Raw genomic sequence first — 17,221 nt, 5'->3', positions numbered from 1 at the left:
GGGACCAATATTTCGAATGTTCTGATCAAAATACTGATATTTATAGTCGCACAATAACAGAAAAGCGATTTTCGGCAAAAATTCAGAAATCATCATTAAAAACTGGAAGAAAAAATAATGTGGCAGTAATTCGATTGGAAAATGTCTACAAATCATTGCCTACTTTCAGGATCCCCATCAATTTAATATTAAAATAGAGTATCTATTCCATACACACAATAATTTTTATTTACATCATTTTTGGTCCATGGATTTTTAAAGTTCTGTTAATTTTACTACACTTACAATTTGTCACCTTGTGGCGGAATAAAGTTACTATTCACGATACCATAAGATTAGCATAAAGCTCTACATTAAGTTCTGTAAAATCAGATAAAAGGGTTGGCAGTTACGATGAGCATCGCAGGTTGTTGCAATTATCAGTTCACTTTGTGGCCTACAATGTCGTTGATATAATTGGCTACACTGCGATGAAATTCGACATCCACGCTTTCGATTAGCTGCGAACTTAGCTTGCTAGCCACTCTATAAAGTATTTATATATTATTTAGTTTATATTTGTTATATTAAAGTCTTACTTGGCATAGATTTTCCAGGGCGCTGAGCTGTGTGAATTGTTGTAGAAACAGCTGCGATTGCAATTGGCTTGAAAGCGGTCCCGCTCTTGGAGGACCTGCTGCCACGGATCAGTGGGTCTGGGAGTAGTTGGATTCTTAGACTGATTGCTATCATTCAGCTTCCTAATCTGCTCCTTCAGAAGACGCTTCTCGCGGCAGCTGATCACCAGCTGCTTGTCCCGCTCCAGCTGCTCCCGCTCCCGCATCGCCTGCTCCTGGCGTTCGGTCAGCGGCTGCTGAACGCTTCGATACTCTGGGGCATTACTCACACTATTGTACCGTCCGGTGGCGTGCACTTTAGGCTCAGTTTTCATATAGGTGTGCACCTTGTTTTCGCCCTTCAGTTCCTTCTCCAAAGTGCGAGCGTAGAAGACCTGGCCATCAGCACCACGCAGGACCTTCATCTCCTTGAAACACTGATCGCCGGGGCGTAGATTCCGTTGCTGATTCTGGCGCTCCTTCAGTTGTCGATTTCCTTTCAATAATTTCTCCTTATACGGGGAATCAGTCAGGCTAAGGGGTCTACAAAAAATTGGTTAAAAATGCATATTAGATTTGCAAATTATAAGATATTTATTTTATTTTGATGAACTTCGCAGATGCTGATAGAAGTCCTCAACATAACACCCGTATTCATAAATAGAAATGATAATATCAAACTTATACCCATGTATACATGTTCCCTATATAGATAAAGTTGAGTTATTGCATCAGCTTTCGGCGCTTTCTCCGGGAAAGAGGTGTCCGGGGAGCTGTTGGCACTGGCTTCCATATGGGCTGCCGTCACGCAAGTTTTCTTACTCCTCGGGGAACTGCACACGTTGTCCCAAGCCCCAAAACCTCCCAGCCACCCACTCCACTTATTTTTTCGCAGTGATAGTGGAAGGCAGAGGCCTCAAGGCCAATGCCAAAAATAGGAAAATTACAATTTCTCTAGAACACAATTTTAAGCACCCTATTCTTTGAATTCGATTAAATGTTCAAATTCTTCAGTTCAGTTTAAGTGTAGGTTTTTTATACTTCTTTAAAGTATTATGTTATATAATAAATGTAGACTAAAATATTTTTAAAATAATAAAGTTAATTTACAATTTGAAACACTATAAACTCAATGATAATGAACTATTGGCAAACTGCATGCGTTAGTCGTTGCAACTTATTGACTTCATAGAGCATAATTACGCGATTCATTCACTCATTCATTCATTTGTGCCTCTATTCAAAGCCTGGGTCACTGGGGTCAGGGTTGTGGCTCCACAACAACCCAACCACCCCCCGGTTTCCCGTTTTTGGGAAACCCCCTCTCTTCACCCATTTCGGTGGCAGTGATAGCGCACGTAAATAATATGACACAATCAAACTTGGCAATGGAGAAGCCAAAAACCGTTGAAGAATTAATTAATAAACACCGCCCGATGAGGCAACCCTCCGGCAGAAAGAGATGGGGCTAACCGTTCGCTAAATGGCAAAGCCAAATTTATTGATCAAACAAATAAAGCGCATCATCGCCAGCAGAATACAACAAATACAACAAAAGTCCAAAAGAGTGGAGCAAATGACGAAATAAAGTCATGAGAACTACGAAAAGGGTGGTTTCAGATCTACAGGATAGGATTTATCAAAAGGTTAAAAGGTTCTCGAACGATTGCCTATAGGTAAATATAGCCACGCACACCCAGTAAGCTACACATGTATAGGGTATAATTGGATCCCGAACTTTGGTTGGGTAAAAAGAAATATTGCATAGAAATATCACATAGAAAGAGTTAAAAAAAGGGTTATAAGGTTGCTGGCGTGCTTGAAACCCATCACTATTTATAGAGTTCCTTTATTAACCGAAATCGAAAGATTGCCGATTTTCGGTTGGGTAAATATAGCACAGCACACGGTATACGAGTATATACGCCCATATAACGCAAATTCCAACTGCAAACAGTTGTCGATTAGCGACCGGCGATCGTAGTATTTGATTACGTTCGTTCTTCATATCAGCAAAAGAGCAAACTGCAAAAAGCTGCCAAATTTGCACACCAAAAAGACAATAAAAAGCTAAAGAAAAAAACGTAACAAAAACGCGAGACATCATGAGACATTAGCGGAGCCAGTAATGACCCAAAAACCAGAACCATATAAAGCCAGTAATCCGAAAAATCAGCGGGAGAGCGCAGAGCAGAGCGACCCTGAACTTGCCATTAGTCACCGACTTTGTCTATCTTAACAGTTAGATATCTACAACTAAGCCCCACTGGATAAATATATATGTATCTATACATATGTAATACCCATGAATATAATTAACAGTTGAGAAGGGAGAAGATCATAAGTATTTTCTAAACAACATTACACTAAAGCAAGATTTGTAAAGAAATTATTAATGAATAGGTATAGCACTAATGCTTTATTGCTTTGACTGTCAATTCATAACATCTTAACAATTTGGCAGTTTTTATAATCAATTCTATTCAATTATTTAACGATATTGTTTGCCAATTTGTACTTTATGAAGCTGTTTGGACTGCAATAAAACTGATAAGTAGCTGAATAATAAAAATGCTCGCGAAGAATCAAATTCGAATCAACAAATTTGTGCATAAAAGTTAACTTAACTTTGCAGTTTTATGTATATTTATAAAAAAGTTAAGCTAGTAGTGTATATTAAACTATGGTAAATTAAATTAAATACAGGGTACCAAGGCTATCGAGTAAGTTGAAGCCCACAAAAAAGGGTCAAACGAAAAGAGAGCGAGAAGGAGAGATAGTTTGAACTAAAACAACAAAGGAAATCAAAACAAATACCAAAACACCTTAGTGGCCCTTGTTGTTGTTGTTGCTCCTGTTTTTGTTCTTCGTTAGCTGTTATTGTTGTTGTTGTCATTGCTTTAGACGCCGGCTAAGTTGTAGTAGTGTGTGTGTGTGTGTGTGTACATGAGTAACTCCACGCGAGCAGAGCATCGACAGCGCCGCCGGCAGAGCAGATGGCGTCAGCGGAGGAGCATTGCCAGCTGACTCCCACTTTCCGACTCTCGCCAATCCCCCCCCGAACTCCCCCTCTCACCCATCCATTTCGCACTCTCCCCCACACTCTCTCTCAGCTGACGACCGGCGATGACATCATTCTGGCGCTGGCATTGCCTCTGCCGCGGCGCAGTCGCAGCGCCCCAAACGTCGCCACCTCGTCAACAGCGAAGGTAAACTCAATAGCAACGCTGCTCACAAAATGCTCAGTTGCCAAAATCAAAAATTATATAATACGTTATTTATAAAGTATATTTTATAATTATATTCTATTAGATAATTATAGGTTAATTCTGCGACACCATTAATTTCGCTTAAGAAAAATAATAATTTCTGGTTGTAAAATAAGAAGACAGTATATAATAAATTAATTGAAAATGTTAAGTGTATCATTAATACCTAGCATGTTTCTTTAAATTACTGCTACTTTTTTTCAACTTTACGATAAGAACAATGCTTTTAAATAATTGTAAATGCTATTCTTAGTACCTCAGCTGTTTGGGGCACCTACAGCATCTGGAGGAACACTATTTGATTATTATTTTCAAATATTGCTGCCACCTGGGTAGCCAACCGAAACCGTAACCATTATACCGTTTCAACCGAAATAACCGAATCAATTTTACAACCGTAACTGAAAAAGGTAATTTCGAGAAACATTTCTACCGGCTTATATTTAATATGAATAGAATATATGTAGAGTAACTTACCCACAGAAAGTTAGATAGATAGTAACTAATAATTTCCGATAATCGAATATACTCACATCATCTGGAGCAGCATGAGCATGGTGTCCCGGGAGGCGTCTCCAGTGGCGCCCACCATATCCACGATGCCCTTGTCGTGCTGCTCGCTCCGCTGCAGCAGCTGCAGCAGTGCATCCCGCTTCGCCGGCGGCAGTTGTTGCGGATTCTGGACGAGCGGTATGGCAATGTCGTGGCGATCCCCTTCTCCATCACCATTCCGATCCCGATCCTCCGCCAATTCAGCGCCGCCTCCGCCATTGTTGTTGTTTCTACGAGCGCTGAGCATTGGCGTTCCAGCTGGCACTGGAGGTGGTTGCGCCATCTGGCGACTCACCCCCTTGGCGACCTTGACACCAGCGCCTTTTCTCCTGAACTGCGCGACAGGCGGCGGCGGTGGCGGTGGCTGATAGTCGGTGATTCGCTCGATCCTCGAAAGCATCAGCTCCAACTGCTGGTGCGCCTCCGCCAAGGATTTGCCCTTTGTGGACTGGCAAGGTCGTTGGCAGCTGGGCTGATCCCGTTGCTGCTGCTTGGGCGCCGAACGCGGATTGGTGGCGAGGTGGGGACACAGATGCGAGTCGACCTTGGCGCGTACTGAACGCAGACATGGGCGCATCTGGCTGCCAGGCGGCTGAGGAGCAGCTCTGCGCAGAGTGGGTGGCGCTGGTGGCACGGTGTAGTGCCCACCGAAGGCCGTTCGAGTGGCGGATAACGTTGGGTGCTGCTGGTTACGGTTCCTCACCGCTGATCGCTGACTTCGCTGGCTGACGATGGGTCGTCGCTCCTTGGGGGACTGATCATCCAGGTAAGGATTGGAGTGGGGCACCAACTGGAATTAGTTAGGTACGTTTTATTGGAAACAGCTTTACTGATTACCATTAGATGGGAAAGTATTTGGATTAGCTAACTAATTTAACTATATAGATTCAGTTCGAAAATATATAAGTAATTGCTTATACATAAGTATGATAGTCAGAACTTTCGTTATTAACTACTTCTATAATTTACTTCTATTTATATTACTTAGATAATATATTGCTTTAAATTATAATTAAATTATAATATTTAAATTATTGCAAAAATGCGCAATATAATATAATATAATATTATGACAAGAAATTGTTGGTTATTATAGATAGTTATTAAATACTTCCTGTAAGTTATTAGGATAACACATACCCTGGCGGACAGAGCTTGCCGCGGAGGCTTCACTGGCGACGCCCGTGGATGCCTGCGATCCTGCTGCCCCCGGGTGTCATTGCTACCTGGTCGCACTACGGCTATGTTGCCGGAACTGGCAGGCGAAAGCCGGCGCCACTTGCCGGTGGATGCGGTTGGGGTGTTGGCGTTGGCCTTGCCGGTATTGGTGGTATTGGTGGTATTGGTGCTCCTGCACCGCTGGCCCCTCGGACTCTCCGCAGCGCGGCCACTGCGCCTGCGCACCAACTGACGCGTCGACGACGCCGGCAGCGACGGCAGCAGCTGCTCCGGCCCCCTCATGTCCAATTCCATGCCGTCGCAGCTCCTCCTCTGCCGCTCCTCAGTCGCTCCTCAGTCGCTCCTCAGTTGCTCCTCTGCCGCTCCTCTGCCGCTGCGCTGCCACGCACGCCGACGACCGGCGGTTCAGTTTCAGTTTCTTGGCCGATGTTCGCCGGTTCGGTTCGATTTGATCCGATCCGATCCAATCCAATATATAACGCACTATATATTCTTCGACTGCTTTTCGCGCTACGCCAACGTTTCGCGTGTTTTTATTGCCGCCACTGCCCTTTCTATCCCGGTTTTCAACTGAAATTTGCACGGTATACTACAAAAAAATAAACAAACAAAAAATAAGTACGCAAAAATTGTGGGGAAACTTATTAATATTTGCTACAATTACATAAATTGTTCGAAGCCGTCTGTTTTCTGTATTTCGAACTTGCCTTTTATTGACAGCCTTTGCTATGAGGGTTACTTTGTTTTGATTCAACGAGGTGCGATTGAGCAGTTTCAAAAAGATGTGTTTTATTCAAAAATTAAATTAAATTATTAAAATATTTGAAGCATGCAGTGCATTACTTATTTTGCTTTTATTATAGTAAATACAATTATTTAAAATTTATTAAATAATGTGCTTAGCGAACTTGCTGGATTTTTAACTTAGAATTTAAATATAAACGTTGTGTTTTTATAAGGAAAGTAGCATAACCTTGTTTTTAGTAGGCTGTGAAAATCATGTGTTGTTTTACATTTTTTTTCATGTTTTCCCATTCAGTCAGTGCTTCTTTTTCCCCCGAGCATCAGCTCGCTCAAAAAACTAATGTCAACTGTATATTCTTACACTTTTTTTTAAGTTCAAATCTCATCGAAAAACAAGCACAAGCAAACACCAGCAGAAACAGCCAAAACAGCCAGCAAAATGGTAAGTGAATGAATATAACCATATAACCAATTTGGGGATTGAAAAAAGAGTGGGTAGAGTGGGAGGCTGGGTGCTCCAAATGCAAATCACTTTCCAACTTACTGGTCGCCCAGCTGGCTGGCCCAATACCCAATTCCAAACCCAATCCCAAAGCCAATTCAAATCCGAATCCCCAATCTCCGGCGTGGGCGTCTTTCAAACAGGTTGCAGATTGCTCATACGCCGCGTTGGCCACCCATTCGGTGTGCGGTGTGCTGTGTGTGTTGTTGTGTGTATGGTGTGTGTTGCGTCTAAGTTTTCCGCTTTCGATTTTCAGTTTTCAGCTTTCCTTGTGCAAGATTCATGGCACAAATGTGTGAGCGGAATTTTGAGAGTGTCAACTGCCAGCGAAATCAACTAAACCCAACTGAAATTGTCATCCATCTGGCTTTTGGCTACCAAAAAAAAAAAAAATAAAAATAAAAAACATAAAAAGAGCGAAAAAAAAACAAACAAAAATAAAAATTCACGCACACTCGAATATGGTTTGCCTTGCCTTATTAGACTTTATGTTAATTACCATACTAAAAATGAAAAAAAAAAAAATACAGAAAAAAAAACAGAAAAAACAATAATGAAATAGTAGTGATTTTCAAGAGTTACCAAGTGTCTGCCAAGTGGGCGTTCCAAGTCGTGTTTTGGAAAATATTTGAGTTTCGAATAGTGTTTTTATCAGTGGGCGATATAGCAAGTGTGCGGATTAAGGGCCATAAACATTATTATATATCTAGTTTGTATATATGTATGTACGTGCATTTGGATACATACTTAGCGTCCTAAGGTTAAGCTAAGCCCAGAACATCTCGCCTCGGATGATATCATCCCCGAGCTTTTTACACACAAAATATCATCAATTTACAAAGCGATTTATTCGTTGTCCGCTTAATAAAATGAGCCATATAAATCAGCCACTTTGGCGAAGCCTGCTTAACCAGAAGGTTTTGAGGAGTCATCATCACCGCGATCATCGCTATGTTCACCAAACCATAATGATCTCGATCGGGACAGGGATTGGGTTTGGGATTGGAACTGGGATTGGGATTGGGATCGGGAAGGGAGTGATGGTCTGGCCAACGTCTGGACGACTGATAAATGAAATTGGTTTATTCACCTATTCACCCGACTAACCACACGGAAATTAATGTTAATGCTAAAGTTAATGTTTGGGCTTGGCACTTTTCAAAGCACACAAGTCATTTGACTTTGGTTTTGTGATCTCCAAATAGTTTCTTCAAATGATGAATGAAAATGATTTGCTTTGATATTTTCAACAACTCGATTGGCTGGCTCTGGTTTTCTATAGCAACATGGTCTTCTTTTATATGTAGCACTTCAAACAACTCACTGGTTATTATAAATATGCATATTATTTTGATTCATACAAAACTTTCCATTGTCGTTCATATTTGTTTATCCCATTTAAATGGCTGCTGATTGAGAACTTCCTATTAGTAGTTTATGTCTTAAATGTTCCGATGAGTCTATTCTTTTTTCAGCATTTAATAAGTAAAACTTTCTATAAATTGACTAAATTTATGCCTAGCTTCCCTTTATCTTAACTTATTCAAAATGCTGTTGTTCTACATTTGTGGCCTTCGGAAGAGTACAATTTTCAATGTTTTTCGCCATGCAAAAGTCTTTGAATAATCCGCTCCATCGATCTTCCGCAAAAGTTTCCCGGCAGATAATCGCACTTATATATACAATTTGCCGTATATTACAGAGCCATTTCGGCATTTCACTCACAGTTTAAATGGCATTAATGGCCATTACGTATACGCAGTGTGTGCCGCACAATGTTTAGAGTGTGTGTGTGTGTGTGTGGGAATCTTTTGGGGGATCTTTTGCTCGTTGGAGGCGTCTGCTACCAATTATCTGATCCAAGGCAACGGGCCTTATATACACATTGCATACCCCGCACCGCGGTGATTGACAACTCTGATTGATGGACGCGAAGCAAATAACAATAACAACAAAAATCGAGAGCACTTGACGCCACCCCCTCGAAAATGCCACCCAAACGCCTGTAAATTTTCACTGCCTGCCATGAATCATGCATTCAATATTTTAATTATCGCCTATGAATAAACAATATACTCGCACACAATACAAAAGGAGAGAGCTGTAATATGGATTTCCACTTATTGCGGTGGCCTCTGATGTATTGTTTTATTTTTATTTTTCATTTTCATTTGTATTTTAATTTTTTTTTTTGTAATTTTTACGTTCATTTTTTTGCTAGTGCTTTCAAGGGAAAAAAAAATATTGGAATCGCTTGCAATATTGCGGCAATTAACTGATAAGAAATGCAAATCGTCAACAAAAACGTAATGAAACGTGAAAATTGCAATTCGAGCCGAACTGAGTAAGCAAAAGATGGGTGACAGTGGGTTAAATGGCGGGTTAAATGCGTTTGGAATTCGCAATTATATGGGTTAACAGGCGGCTTCGATTTTTGATTACTTCAATTTGCAGATGCAATTGTGAAGCTAAGCTGGCAGTAAAAGTCATTGAACTTCTTTTTCAAATCATACTAAATGTAGTGTATATACTTATTATTCAGTGCTAACTTTTTTATCTATGTATGTAGATATATATTTTTGTTTGTTTGCTTGCTGCTGCCCATTAGGCGCTAAACATTTTGCTTAATTTTTGCAGCCTGGCTTTTTGTTACTTTTTGTATTCGGGGGCTGTGTGTGTGGCCTTTTGTTATTGTTTTCTTAATCCAAGCAAACTTATTTGAAGTGTGCGAGCGCTGCTGCCCTTGGCCCCCTAAAAGTGCCTCCCCTCTCTTTCTCCTGGAATAGCGCGCTCTCTTTCTTCTGGAATAGCGCCCTCTCTTTCGTGCGGGATAGCGCCCTCTCTTTCCCGTGCGTGTTTGTTTAATTCGATTCTAACTCTAGCGATGATCTAAGTGAGACGTCGTCTAATGCAGAAAGAAATGCTTGTTGTTGCTGCTACATCTGGCGAACAACTTAAAACAACCCAAAGAACAACGAACAACGAACAGCGAGCAAACTTGGAAGTCCGATAGAAATGTGCGTTTAATTTGGGCAAATTAAATTTTTGAAAATTTGAACATTCGAAAATTACCGCTCACTGAAATGTAAATAAAACCGCAATGAAAACATCGAAGGATTGCAATTTGCGGATATTTCACATTATTCCCATTATTTATGGCCGCCTCTTGCGGCATTTTTATGAGCAATCGTTGCATTTTCCCTCTTCTATTTTTTTTTGGGCATCCATTTAAATCTTGTAACTTGGCCAACAACAATCCATTTCTAGCCCGACTTCTTGGGTGGCTCACCCTTATTTATTTATTCGGAGGTGTTACCACCAGGTGATAATGGCCCAAACGTGATGGGCTAGTTAATGTAATGCTTGGCCATACTAAAAGCTAATAGCGGAAGATGGCCAAAAAAAAGTAGAAAAGCAGTTGTTTGCTACCAAAATAGCATTAAACTGCATACTTTTGGGGTTAACTTTCCCCTTTCAAGGCAAGCAAATGGGTCTATAATATTTTTTGTATTACCTAAAAATACATAAAAATCTTAATTATATATTTATATATATATTCGTTCATATTTATTTATCTAAAACTCTGAACTTTCGCAACTGTGGTGGCAACCCACCTGACAACTCAATATTGTATAATATATGTGTTATGCTTATTGTTATTATTGCCGCTGCTTTGTAAATAATTTTACGCTGATGCTCATCATTTATTGTATTATATATATATATATATATATATATATATGTGTGTGTATATATAATTATTTTGATATTTGCGCCGGGTGTTCTTTGTGCTGAAGCCTCTGGCATTTGGTATTGGGTTACGTAAATTCGCACCAGCAGCTGTCTCTGCGGTTTTTGAACCCGCTGATGAGCTGAATCTCAGTTGAATCCCATTAGCTAGCCCGCTCCCAGAAAATTCGCCCACAATTATGGTGTATTATGAAATATTTGAAGTACGTGATTTTCATTTGAAATGCGCAAAAATTAATGGCTTGGGATAGAATTCACCATTCACTAATAATTGTTGTTGCTGCTGTTCTCTCATCTCATTTGCCCAGTCGGAGCCGATGTCCATCTGTCACAAGTGCAATGAGGTCATCCAGCAGCGCATCATCACCGCTCTGGGCAAGACCTGGCATCCGGAGCACTTCGCCTGCAAGGACTGCCAACGCCCCATCTCCGAGGCCACCTTCAACATCCAGGCGGATGAGCCCGTCTGCTCCGACTGCTTCGTGAAGAACTACTCGGGCACCTGCTTCGGATGCAAGCAGCCCATCCTGGAGGTGAGTAAACCATGTCTACAGATTTTTATATTTATATTATTATTTATAAATGCTCCAGTAATATTAGTTTATACTGTAAATATAAAGTAATGAAATATATGGTAATAAAATATATAGTAAATATATAGTAACAAAATATATGGTAACAAAATATATAGTAACAAAATATATAGTAAATATATAGTAAAAAATATAGTAAAAATATAGTAAATGTATAGTAAACAAATATATAGTAAATTTATAGTAAAAAATATATAGTAGCAAAATATATAGTAACAAAATATATAGTAACAAAATATATAGTAAAAATATAGTAAAAAAATATATAGTAAATTTATAGTAAATATATAGTATAAAATATATAGTAACAAAATATATAGTAACAAAATATATAGTAACAAAATATATAGTAACAAAATATATAGTAACAAAATATATAGTAACAAAATATATAGTAATAAAATATATAGTAACAAAATATATAGTAACAAAATATATAGTAACAAAATATATAGTAAAAATATAGTTAAAATATAGTAAAACAAATATATAGTAAATATATAGTAACAAAATATATAGTAAATATATAGTAAAACTATGTAGTAATTGAAATGTTCTTCACGGCATGCAGTAGTTTTCCTTATTCCATCCATAACTATCCTATTTTGTGAAACCAAAGTTAAGTTATCTACTTGCTAATTACTATTTGCCTGACAAATATTATTTAAATTCTTGTGCACCAGCCAAATTTGTTTCGCACCGGAAATTCGCAACCATGCTGATTAGGAACCGAATGCGCAAATATTTGTGTACTTCCCATCAGTGGTTCTGCATTCGAGTATAGGTATTCCTATTCGTATACGTATAGGTATCCGTATCTGTATAGGTATCCGTATCTGTATAGGTATCCGTATCTGTATAGGTATCCGTATCTGTATAGGTATCCGTATCTGTATAGGTATCCGTATCTGTATAGGTATCCGTATCTGTATAGGTATCTGTATCCGTATCTGTATAGGTATCTGTATCCGTATCTGTATCCGTATCTGTATTTGTATCTGTATCTTTTTCGCATCCATAGTTCGCATCGTCTGTTTGCCATAAAATCCGCGGCTTTACGAGCATCGTTGTAATGAATACTGTCAACATTTACCTAGATTCGCTGCGCCATAAAACCACTTAGATATCTGCTTAGTGACGATTTAATTAAGGAAGTGATTGCGTTTGTATTTTTAGACATTTGTGTTGTTTTCATTGAATAAGGCAAGAAAGTATCCGCAAATTTCTATTTTTATATACCGCGCGCTGAACAGCAAGCATTCAAAATTTCACCTTTCAAACTGAAATTCAAAACTGCATTTTAAGCATTTCAAATAAATACTTACTTAGTCTTAAATACTTTTGAATTGATGCAGAGACTTTATGCCAAAACTGCATATCACATGAAATGAATAATCGCAATTGTAGTTGGGGATTTCTAAATTCAATAAATGTTTTCCCCACACAGCATTTGTATTCATTTTATTTGGAGTGCATTTGTTATTCCCCTTTTGCAATTTTTTATTTTTATTTATTTTGCGCAAGGTCGGGCTGAACTCAACGTGGGTGTGTGCGCGATTGATTGGCTTTGATTATGATGATAAAATTATAAATATTGGTATATATGCACATTGTGTGCACCATTGGTTACTCGTAATTGGACTAAGTAGGCTAATACTTGGGCGCAGCTTGTAGTTTAGACACTAGCATATACTTTAAATATATATTCTCTAAATTTGCATATATATATATTTCCAGCGCACCATCAAGGCCATGGAGAAGTCGTGGCACGAGGATTGCTTCGTGTGCAACGGACCCTGCAAGAAGCCACTGGTGGGCACCTCCTTCTACGAGCGGGATGGCCATCCCTACTGCCGGACGGACTTCGAGCAGCTCTTCGCCGCCAGGTGCGCCGGCTGCGGAAATCCGATTACGGAGAACGCGATCGTGGCGCTCAATGCCAAGTGGCATCGGGAGTGCTTCCAGTGCAAGGTTATAACTGATTCCACTACTGATTCCACATCAAGGAGTGCCTAATGCTTATCCTTATTTCCATATTTCAGAAATGTAATACACCCATCACGGCCAGTTCCTTTGCCGTCGAGGACAACAAACCGCTGTGCACGGCCTGCTCCGGTTAAGGAATCCGGAGTCCGGAGTCCGTAATCCGTAGTCCGGAGTCCCAACCATTCACATCGCTATCTATGTATATTATCTATTCTTATGGTATTTGTAGTAATCCAATTTGTTGAGCCAATCGCCGAGGAACGCAGCAAGCAGCAAGGTCGTGGAAATGGAAAAATGGAAAAATGGAAAATTATGAAAAAGTCCAATACATTTCGGTGTTAAGAGAAATTTACATTTTGATGGACAGCAACACGAGAAGTGCATTCAAATGGGGTGGAGAGTGGTGGGGAAGGAGGGGGGGTTGTTAATGCTTGAAATAATTATAATTGTCTTTCTCTCTTTATCTTTCGCTATCTCACTCACGCCCACGACCACGCCCCCCAAAGAACGCCGCCCACTCACTGCGATTCTCCACTCGAAAATTCAATCGCGAACGTTGTCGTACTGCACAAAAGTATCTGATAAATACAAATTAATCTTTGAATCATTGTTGATATCTCTTACAAATAAACAAAATACAAATAAGCACTGTTTATATACTTTTCTGGATAAAAGAATTATAAAGCAAATGATATACTTTTCTGGAATTATATAATTAATTTATAATTTAATTTAATTCGTTCAAAGTTGGCATTTTATTCGCACTACGAATACTTAACAATTTAGCATTTGATCGATGAATAGTATTTGAACTAGTGAGTAATAGTTTAACAATTTGGCAAATGAACAATTTAGATGACTGCTGGATGGATGAATAGGTGCTTTGATTGATACATTTAGGATCTACTGCTCCTGGTGGACACCTCCGCCCTGGGCGCTCTTCTCAGCCAGGATGACGCCCAGCGATCGTATGAGTGGATCCAGCACCTGTTTCACCTGCGAACGGGACACCAGGTGCAGGGCATCCAGCAACACGCGATGCAGTTGCTCCTCCCGCGGCGCTGACCTTGCGCTCTCCTGCTGCACATTCCCGTAACCGAAGCGCTGACCTCCATAACCCAAAGTGGGCAGCAGGCTCAGGGAACTGCTGGTGCCACCATCGGCGGTCATCTGCATCTGGGTTTGCATATCGTCGACTCCAAGGGATGGCGCCTCCATATCAACGTGCTGTTGTTCCAGCTGCCCATTAATATTCTCAGCCGGATTTGCTGGATTCCCCGGTGTGTTGGTTGCATTTGGAGTGTTCCTCGGACGACGCAGCCGTTGTGGTCGCTGCTTCTCCGCCGGCGGACGCTCCTTGGGCACCAGACGCGGCTCATAGAGCTTCAGGTCATTCAGGCACATCTTGAGATCGTACCGCTCGTGGTGCGATCGCATCTTCTCCTGCCTCGGCTGAGTGGGTGCACGCGGTGGATGCGAGGACTTCTTCTTGCTGCCATGCTTGCGAGCACTCTGGTTACCCAGTGGATGAGTCTTGCGCAGACGCCGCATCGCCTCGCGTGCCAACTTGAAGCGCTCCTCCTGCATGTCCTCGATGAAGCTGAGGAATCGGGTGCAGCGTTCCTGCAGGCACTCCACCACCGGATCCTGGCGATCCAGCATGCCCTTGTCCAAACAGCAATTGGTCATCGTGTAGATCATCTCAATGAGTGCGCTCAACTTCTGTGGCACCTTCTCGAGCAGGAAGTAGCGCAGTTGCCGTTGGTACGTCTGGATGGACTGCTGCATCAGGCCATAGACACAGACGACCCGCTGGCAAGCCTCATTGGAGTGGGCACTATTGAAGCTGGCCACCGTGGTGTAGCGCACATCGTCGATCATTCCCTTCAATGGGTAGAGGAAGTTCCTCGAGAAGCGCACGCAGAATTCGAAGGCATTGCGCTGGCGCTTCTGCCGCTCCTGGGCACTGCAATGGGGCACCTGGAGGTGGAGCAGACTGGTCTGCAGCTTGTCCAGTGCGTTGATGATCCGCTCTTGCGTCAGCGTGATCTTGTTATAGATGGCCAGCTTTTCAAACTTCAGATCCTCCAGCGATTTGCTGTACACCACCATGGGTTTGGGTTTGCGCCGTCTGCTCAGCCTTTCCGGTGTGGTTACGATCTCCTTGAGGGGATTAGGGGGATTAGGTGGATTGGGGGTTTGTGGAGAGCTCTGTGGCACGGCAGCCATCTCATCTCCGCCTCCCGCTCTCAAGCTGCGTCGTGTCCTTGGATTAACCGGATTCCTATGACTGCCCGCCGCACTTGCCATGACATTAGAGCGGCGTGGCCTACTACTCTTTGGAGCAGCATCCACTGCCGCCTGCCTTTGATGGCCCCGCCTGGACTGTGTTGGCTTGGGCAGCTCCAAGGGTTGCAACTGGCTTTTCTGCTCCTGCATACGTAGCGTCTCCTCCGATCGCTGCGAGGTGTATCTCATGGGCGAGAGACTCTTGAGCAAGCTGAGTCGATGGGGTCGCCTCTCCATCTCCACAAAAACCGGCTGCATGGGCTGCTCCACCTGATTGTCCCTCTCCGAATCACTGGTGGTGTACTCCGGCTTGGACTCCACGTAGCGCATGTAGCCCGACCGATCGGCATACTCGTGCTCCAGGTCGCTGTCCTCGAGGAAGAAGGGCATCACTGGCTCTGGCTCCACGGTGCCATGTTGCTCCATGAACTCGTAGGCCGACAGGGAAGTGGCGTTTTGTGCCTGGCAGACATTCACCTTGATCGCCTGCGATGCCATCTCCGAGGGCAGGATGTCCGCCCACATGGGCTGCGGCTTATGATAGTCCTCGTAGGATACTTGACCCATTCGCGTCGGCGAACTATTCTCCCGTGCCTTCCTCTGCTTCTTGGCCCAAATCCTTCGCTGCTTGGCCAGCACTTTGGGACGCGGCGTGGCATCGGGACTAACTGGCGACGACTCGCCCATGCTCTGCAGCTCCGCACACACCTCACGATGCAGTTCCTCCAATCGCTCGTAGGTATGATCCTGCTGCAGCGCCTCCACATGATGATTCCTTCTTCGGCTCGTGGCCAGCTGCTTCTTACGGCTCCTGAGTTTCTTCTTGGCAACTTTCGGTGATTCGGAACCACCGCAAAGACGTGGAGACTGTTGTGCTTGGTATTTGTTACTTGGCAGGTCGTTTAACTCACTGCCATCATACTCCTCCTCCTCATCATCCTCATCATCATCATCCTCACCATCATCATCATTATCATCATCAGTATCATCATCATCATCCTTATCATCATCCTTATCATCATCATCCTTATCATCGTCATTGTAGATGGACTCGGAATCGAGGGACAGCTGGGTGACCACGTCCAGATCGCGTGAGGTCACCATGCTGGTCACATCCTGACCAGGACGACGTACCTTGCAGAAACGCGGCATGCTGGGCACATGGGATCTGCCCATTTCCCGCTGCCTCTTCATCTGCGCCAATTCCGCACCTCGCAGTGCATTGTAGCGCCTCACCGCATTCGGAATGGATTCCGGTCCAGAGAACTAGGTTACCAATAAGGTGGATCACCATTTTCAGCTGCTATATAATAATATAAGTGCATCAATCTTACCCGAAACTCAAAGTTGCTGCCACGACCTGCAGATTGGGAATCGAATCCATGGCTTCCGTACATATCTTGGTAGTTCATGTTCCTTCAGCTTCAGTTGCTTCTGTCAAGTGTATGGTTATGCTTTACCTTTTCACGGAAAATTGCATCTATAACTCAGTGGTTTTCTTAGTTTTTTGTTTTTTTTCAAGGATTAAATTTTGCTCTGAACGTTTTTTTCCAAATTCAAAACTTATAAGAACGGGTCTGAGTAAGAATTCTGTTGATGGGTTTTGCATGAACGTTCTGATCGACCTAGTTTTCCAAACTCTCTAAAGTCTTGCCACTGAAGTTAAACCTAAAATCTGACTACTTTTCTACAAGCTGCTCAGTTTAATGGAAAAATTGTGAAAATTGTGAAAATTGGGAAAATTGTGAAAATTGTGAAAAT

General features: G+C 42.0%; 3 protein-coding genes across 4 annotated transcripts; 1 reads left to right on the top strand and 2 right to left on the bottom strand.

Annotated features, from left to right (window-relative positions):
- Window positions 1-205: 205 nt before the first annotated feature.
- Window positions 206-5,890, bottom strand: LOC6525575. Its single transcript, XM_002101374.4, has 4 exons — window positions 5,558-5,890; window positions 4,399-5,207; window positions 579-1,139; window positions 206-525 (listed from the first exon to the last, which is right to left on the bottom strand). The coding sequence occupies exons 1-4, from the start codon at window positions 5,888-5,890 to the stop codon at window positions 420-422; spliced, it is 1,809 nt and encodes a 602-aa protein (XP_002101410.2). The 3' UTR covers window positions 206-419.
- Window positions 5,891-6,042: 152 nt separating this feature from the next.
- LOC6525574 (transforming growth factor beta-1-induced transcript 1 protein) lies at window positions 6,043-13,816 on the top strand. Of its 2 annotated transcripts, none has more exons than XM_002101373.3 (5): window positions 6,043-6,180; window positions 6,715-6,782; window positions 10,901-11,125; window positions 12,923-13,156; window positions 13,228-13,816. In XM_002101373.3, the coding sequence occupies exons 2-5, from the start codon at window positions 6,780-6,782 to the stop codon at window positions 13,303-13,305; spliced, it is 540 nt and encodes a 179-aa protein (XP_002101409.1). In that variant the 5' UTR covers window positions 6,043-6,180; window positions 6,715-6,779; the 3' UTR covers window positions 13,306-13,816. The 2 variants fall into 2 exon arrangements, with proteins under 2 accessions (XP_002101409.1, XP_039231546.1); XM_039375612.1 differs by having other exon boundaries at window positions 6,082-6,214.
- An 86-nt stretch (window positions 13,817-13,902) lies between these two features.
- On the bottom strand, window positions 13,903-17,129 carry LOC6525573. The gene is made up of 2 exons (XM_002101372.4): window positions 16,795-17,129; window positions 13,903-16,726 (listed from the first exon to the last, which is right to left on the bottom strand). The coding sequence occupies exons 1-2, from the start codon at window positions 16,870-16,872 to the stop codon at window positions 14,075-14,077; spliced, it is 2,730 nt and encodes a 909-aa protein (XP_002101408.2). The 5' UTR covers window positions 16,873-17,129; the 3' UTR covers window positions 13,903-14,074.
- Between the last annotated feature and the right edge of the window lie 92 nt (window positions 17,130-17,221).

The sequence above is a fragment of the Drosophila yakuba genome, chromosome X, assembly GCF_016746365.2.
Source record: "Drosophila yakuba strain Tai18E2 chromosome X, Prin_Dyak_Tai18E2_2.1, whole genome shotgun sequence".
NCBI lineage: Eukaryota > Metazoa > Arthropoda > Insecta > Diptera > Drosophilidae > Drosophila > Drosophila yakuba.
The sequence above is the reverse complement of the archived record's forward strand: the minus strand, read 5'-3'. Positions and strand labels throughout refer to the sequence as shown.

Bases quoted from the DNA above. Each gene is read 5' to 3' on its own strand.
- LOC6525574 (XM_002101373.3), top strand. The intron at 11,126-12,922 runs GTGAGTAAACCA...ATATATTTCCAG, and splicing joins GCAAGCAGCCCATCCTGGAG to CGCACCATCAAGGCCATGGA. The intron at 13,157-13,227 runs GTTATAACTGAT...TCCATATTTCAG, and splicing joins GGGAGTGCTTCCAGTGCAAG to AAATGTAATACACCCATCAC.
- LOC6525575 (XM_002101374.4), bottom strand. From the start codon at position 5,890: ATGGAATTGGACATGAGGGGGCCGGAGCAGCTGCTGCCGTCGCTGCCG. The intron at 5,208-5,557 runs GTATGTGTTATC...AACTAATTCCAG, and splicing joins GGCAAGCTCTGTCCGCCAGG to TTGGTGCCCCACTCCAATCC. The intron at 526-578 runs GTAAGACTTTAA...AATACTTTATAG, and splicing joins CCCTGGAAAATCTATGCCAA to AGTGGCTAGCAAGCTAAGTT.
- LOC6525573 (XM_002101372.4), bottom strand. From the start codon at position 16,872: ATGAACTACCAAGATATGTACGGAAGCCATGGATTCGATTCCCAATCT. The intron at 16,727-16,794 runs GTAAGATTGATG...TTGGTAACCTAG, and splicing joins GCAGCAACTTTGAGTTTCGG to TTCTCTGGACCGGAATCCAT.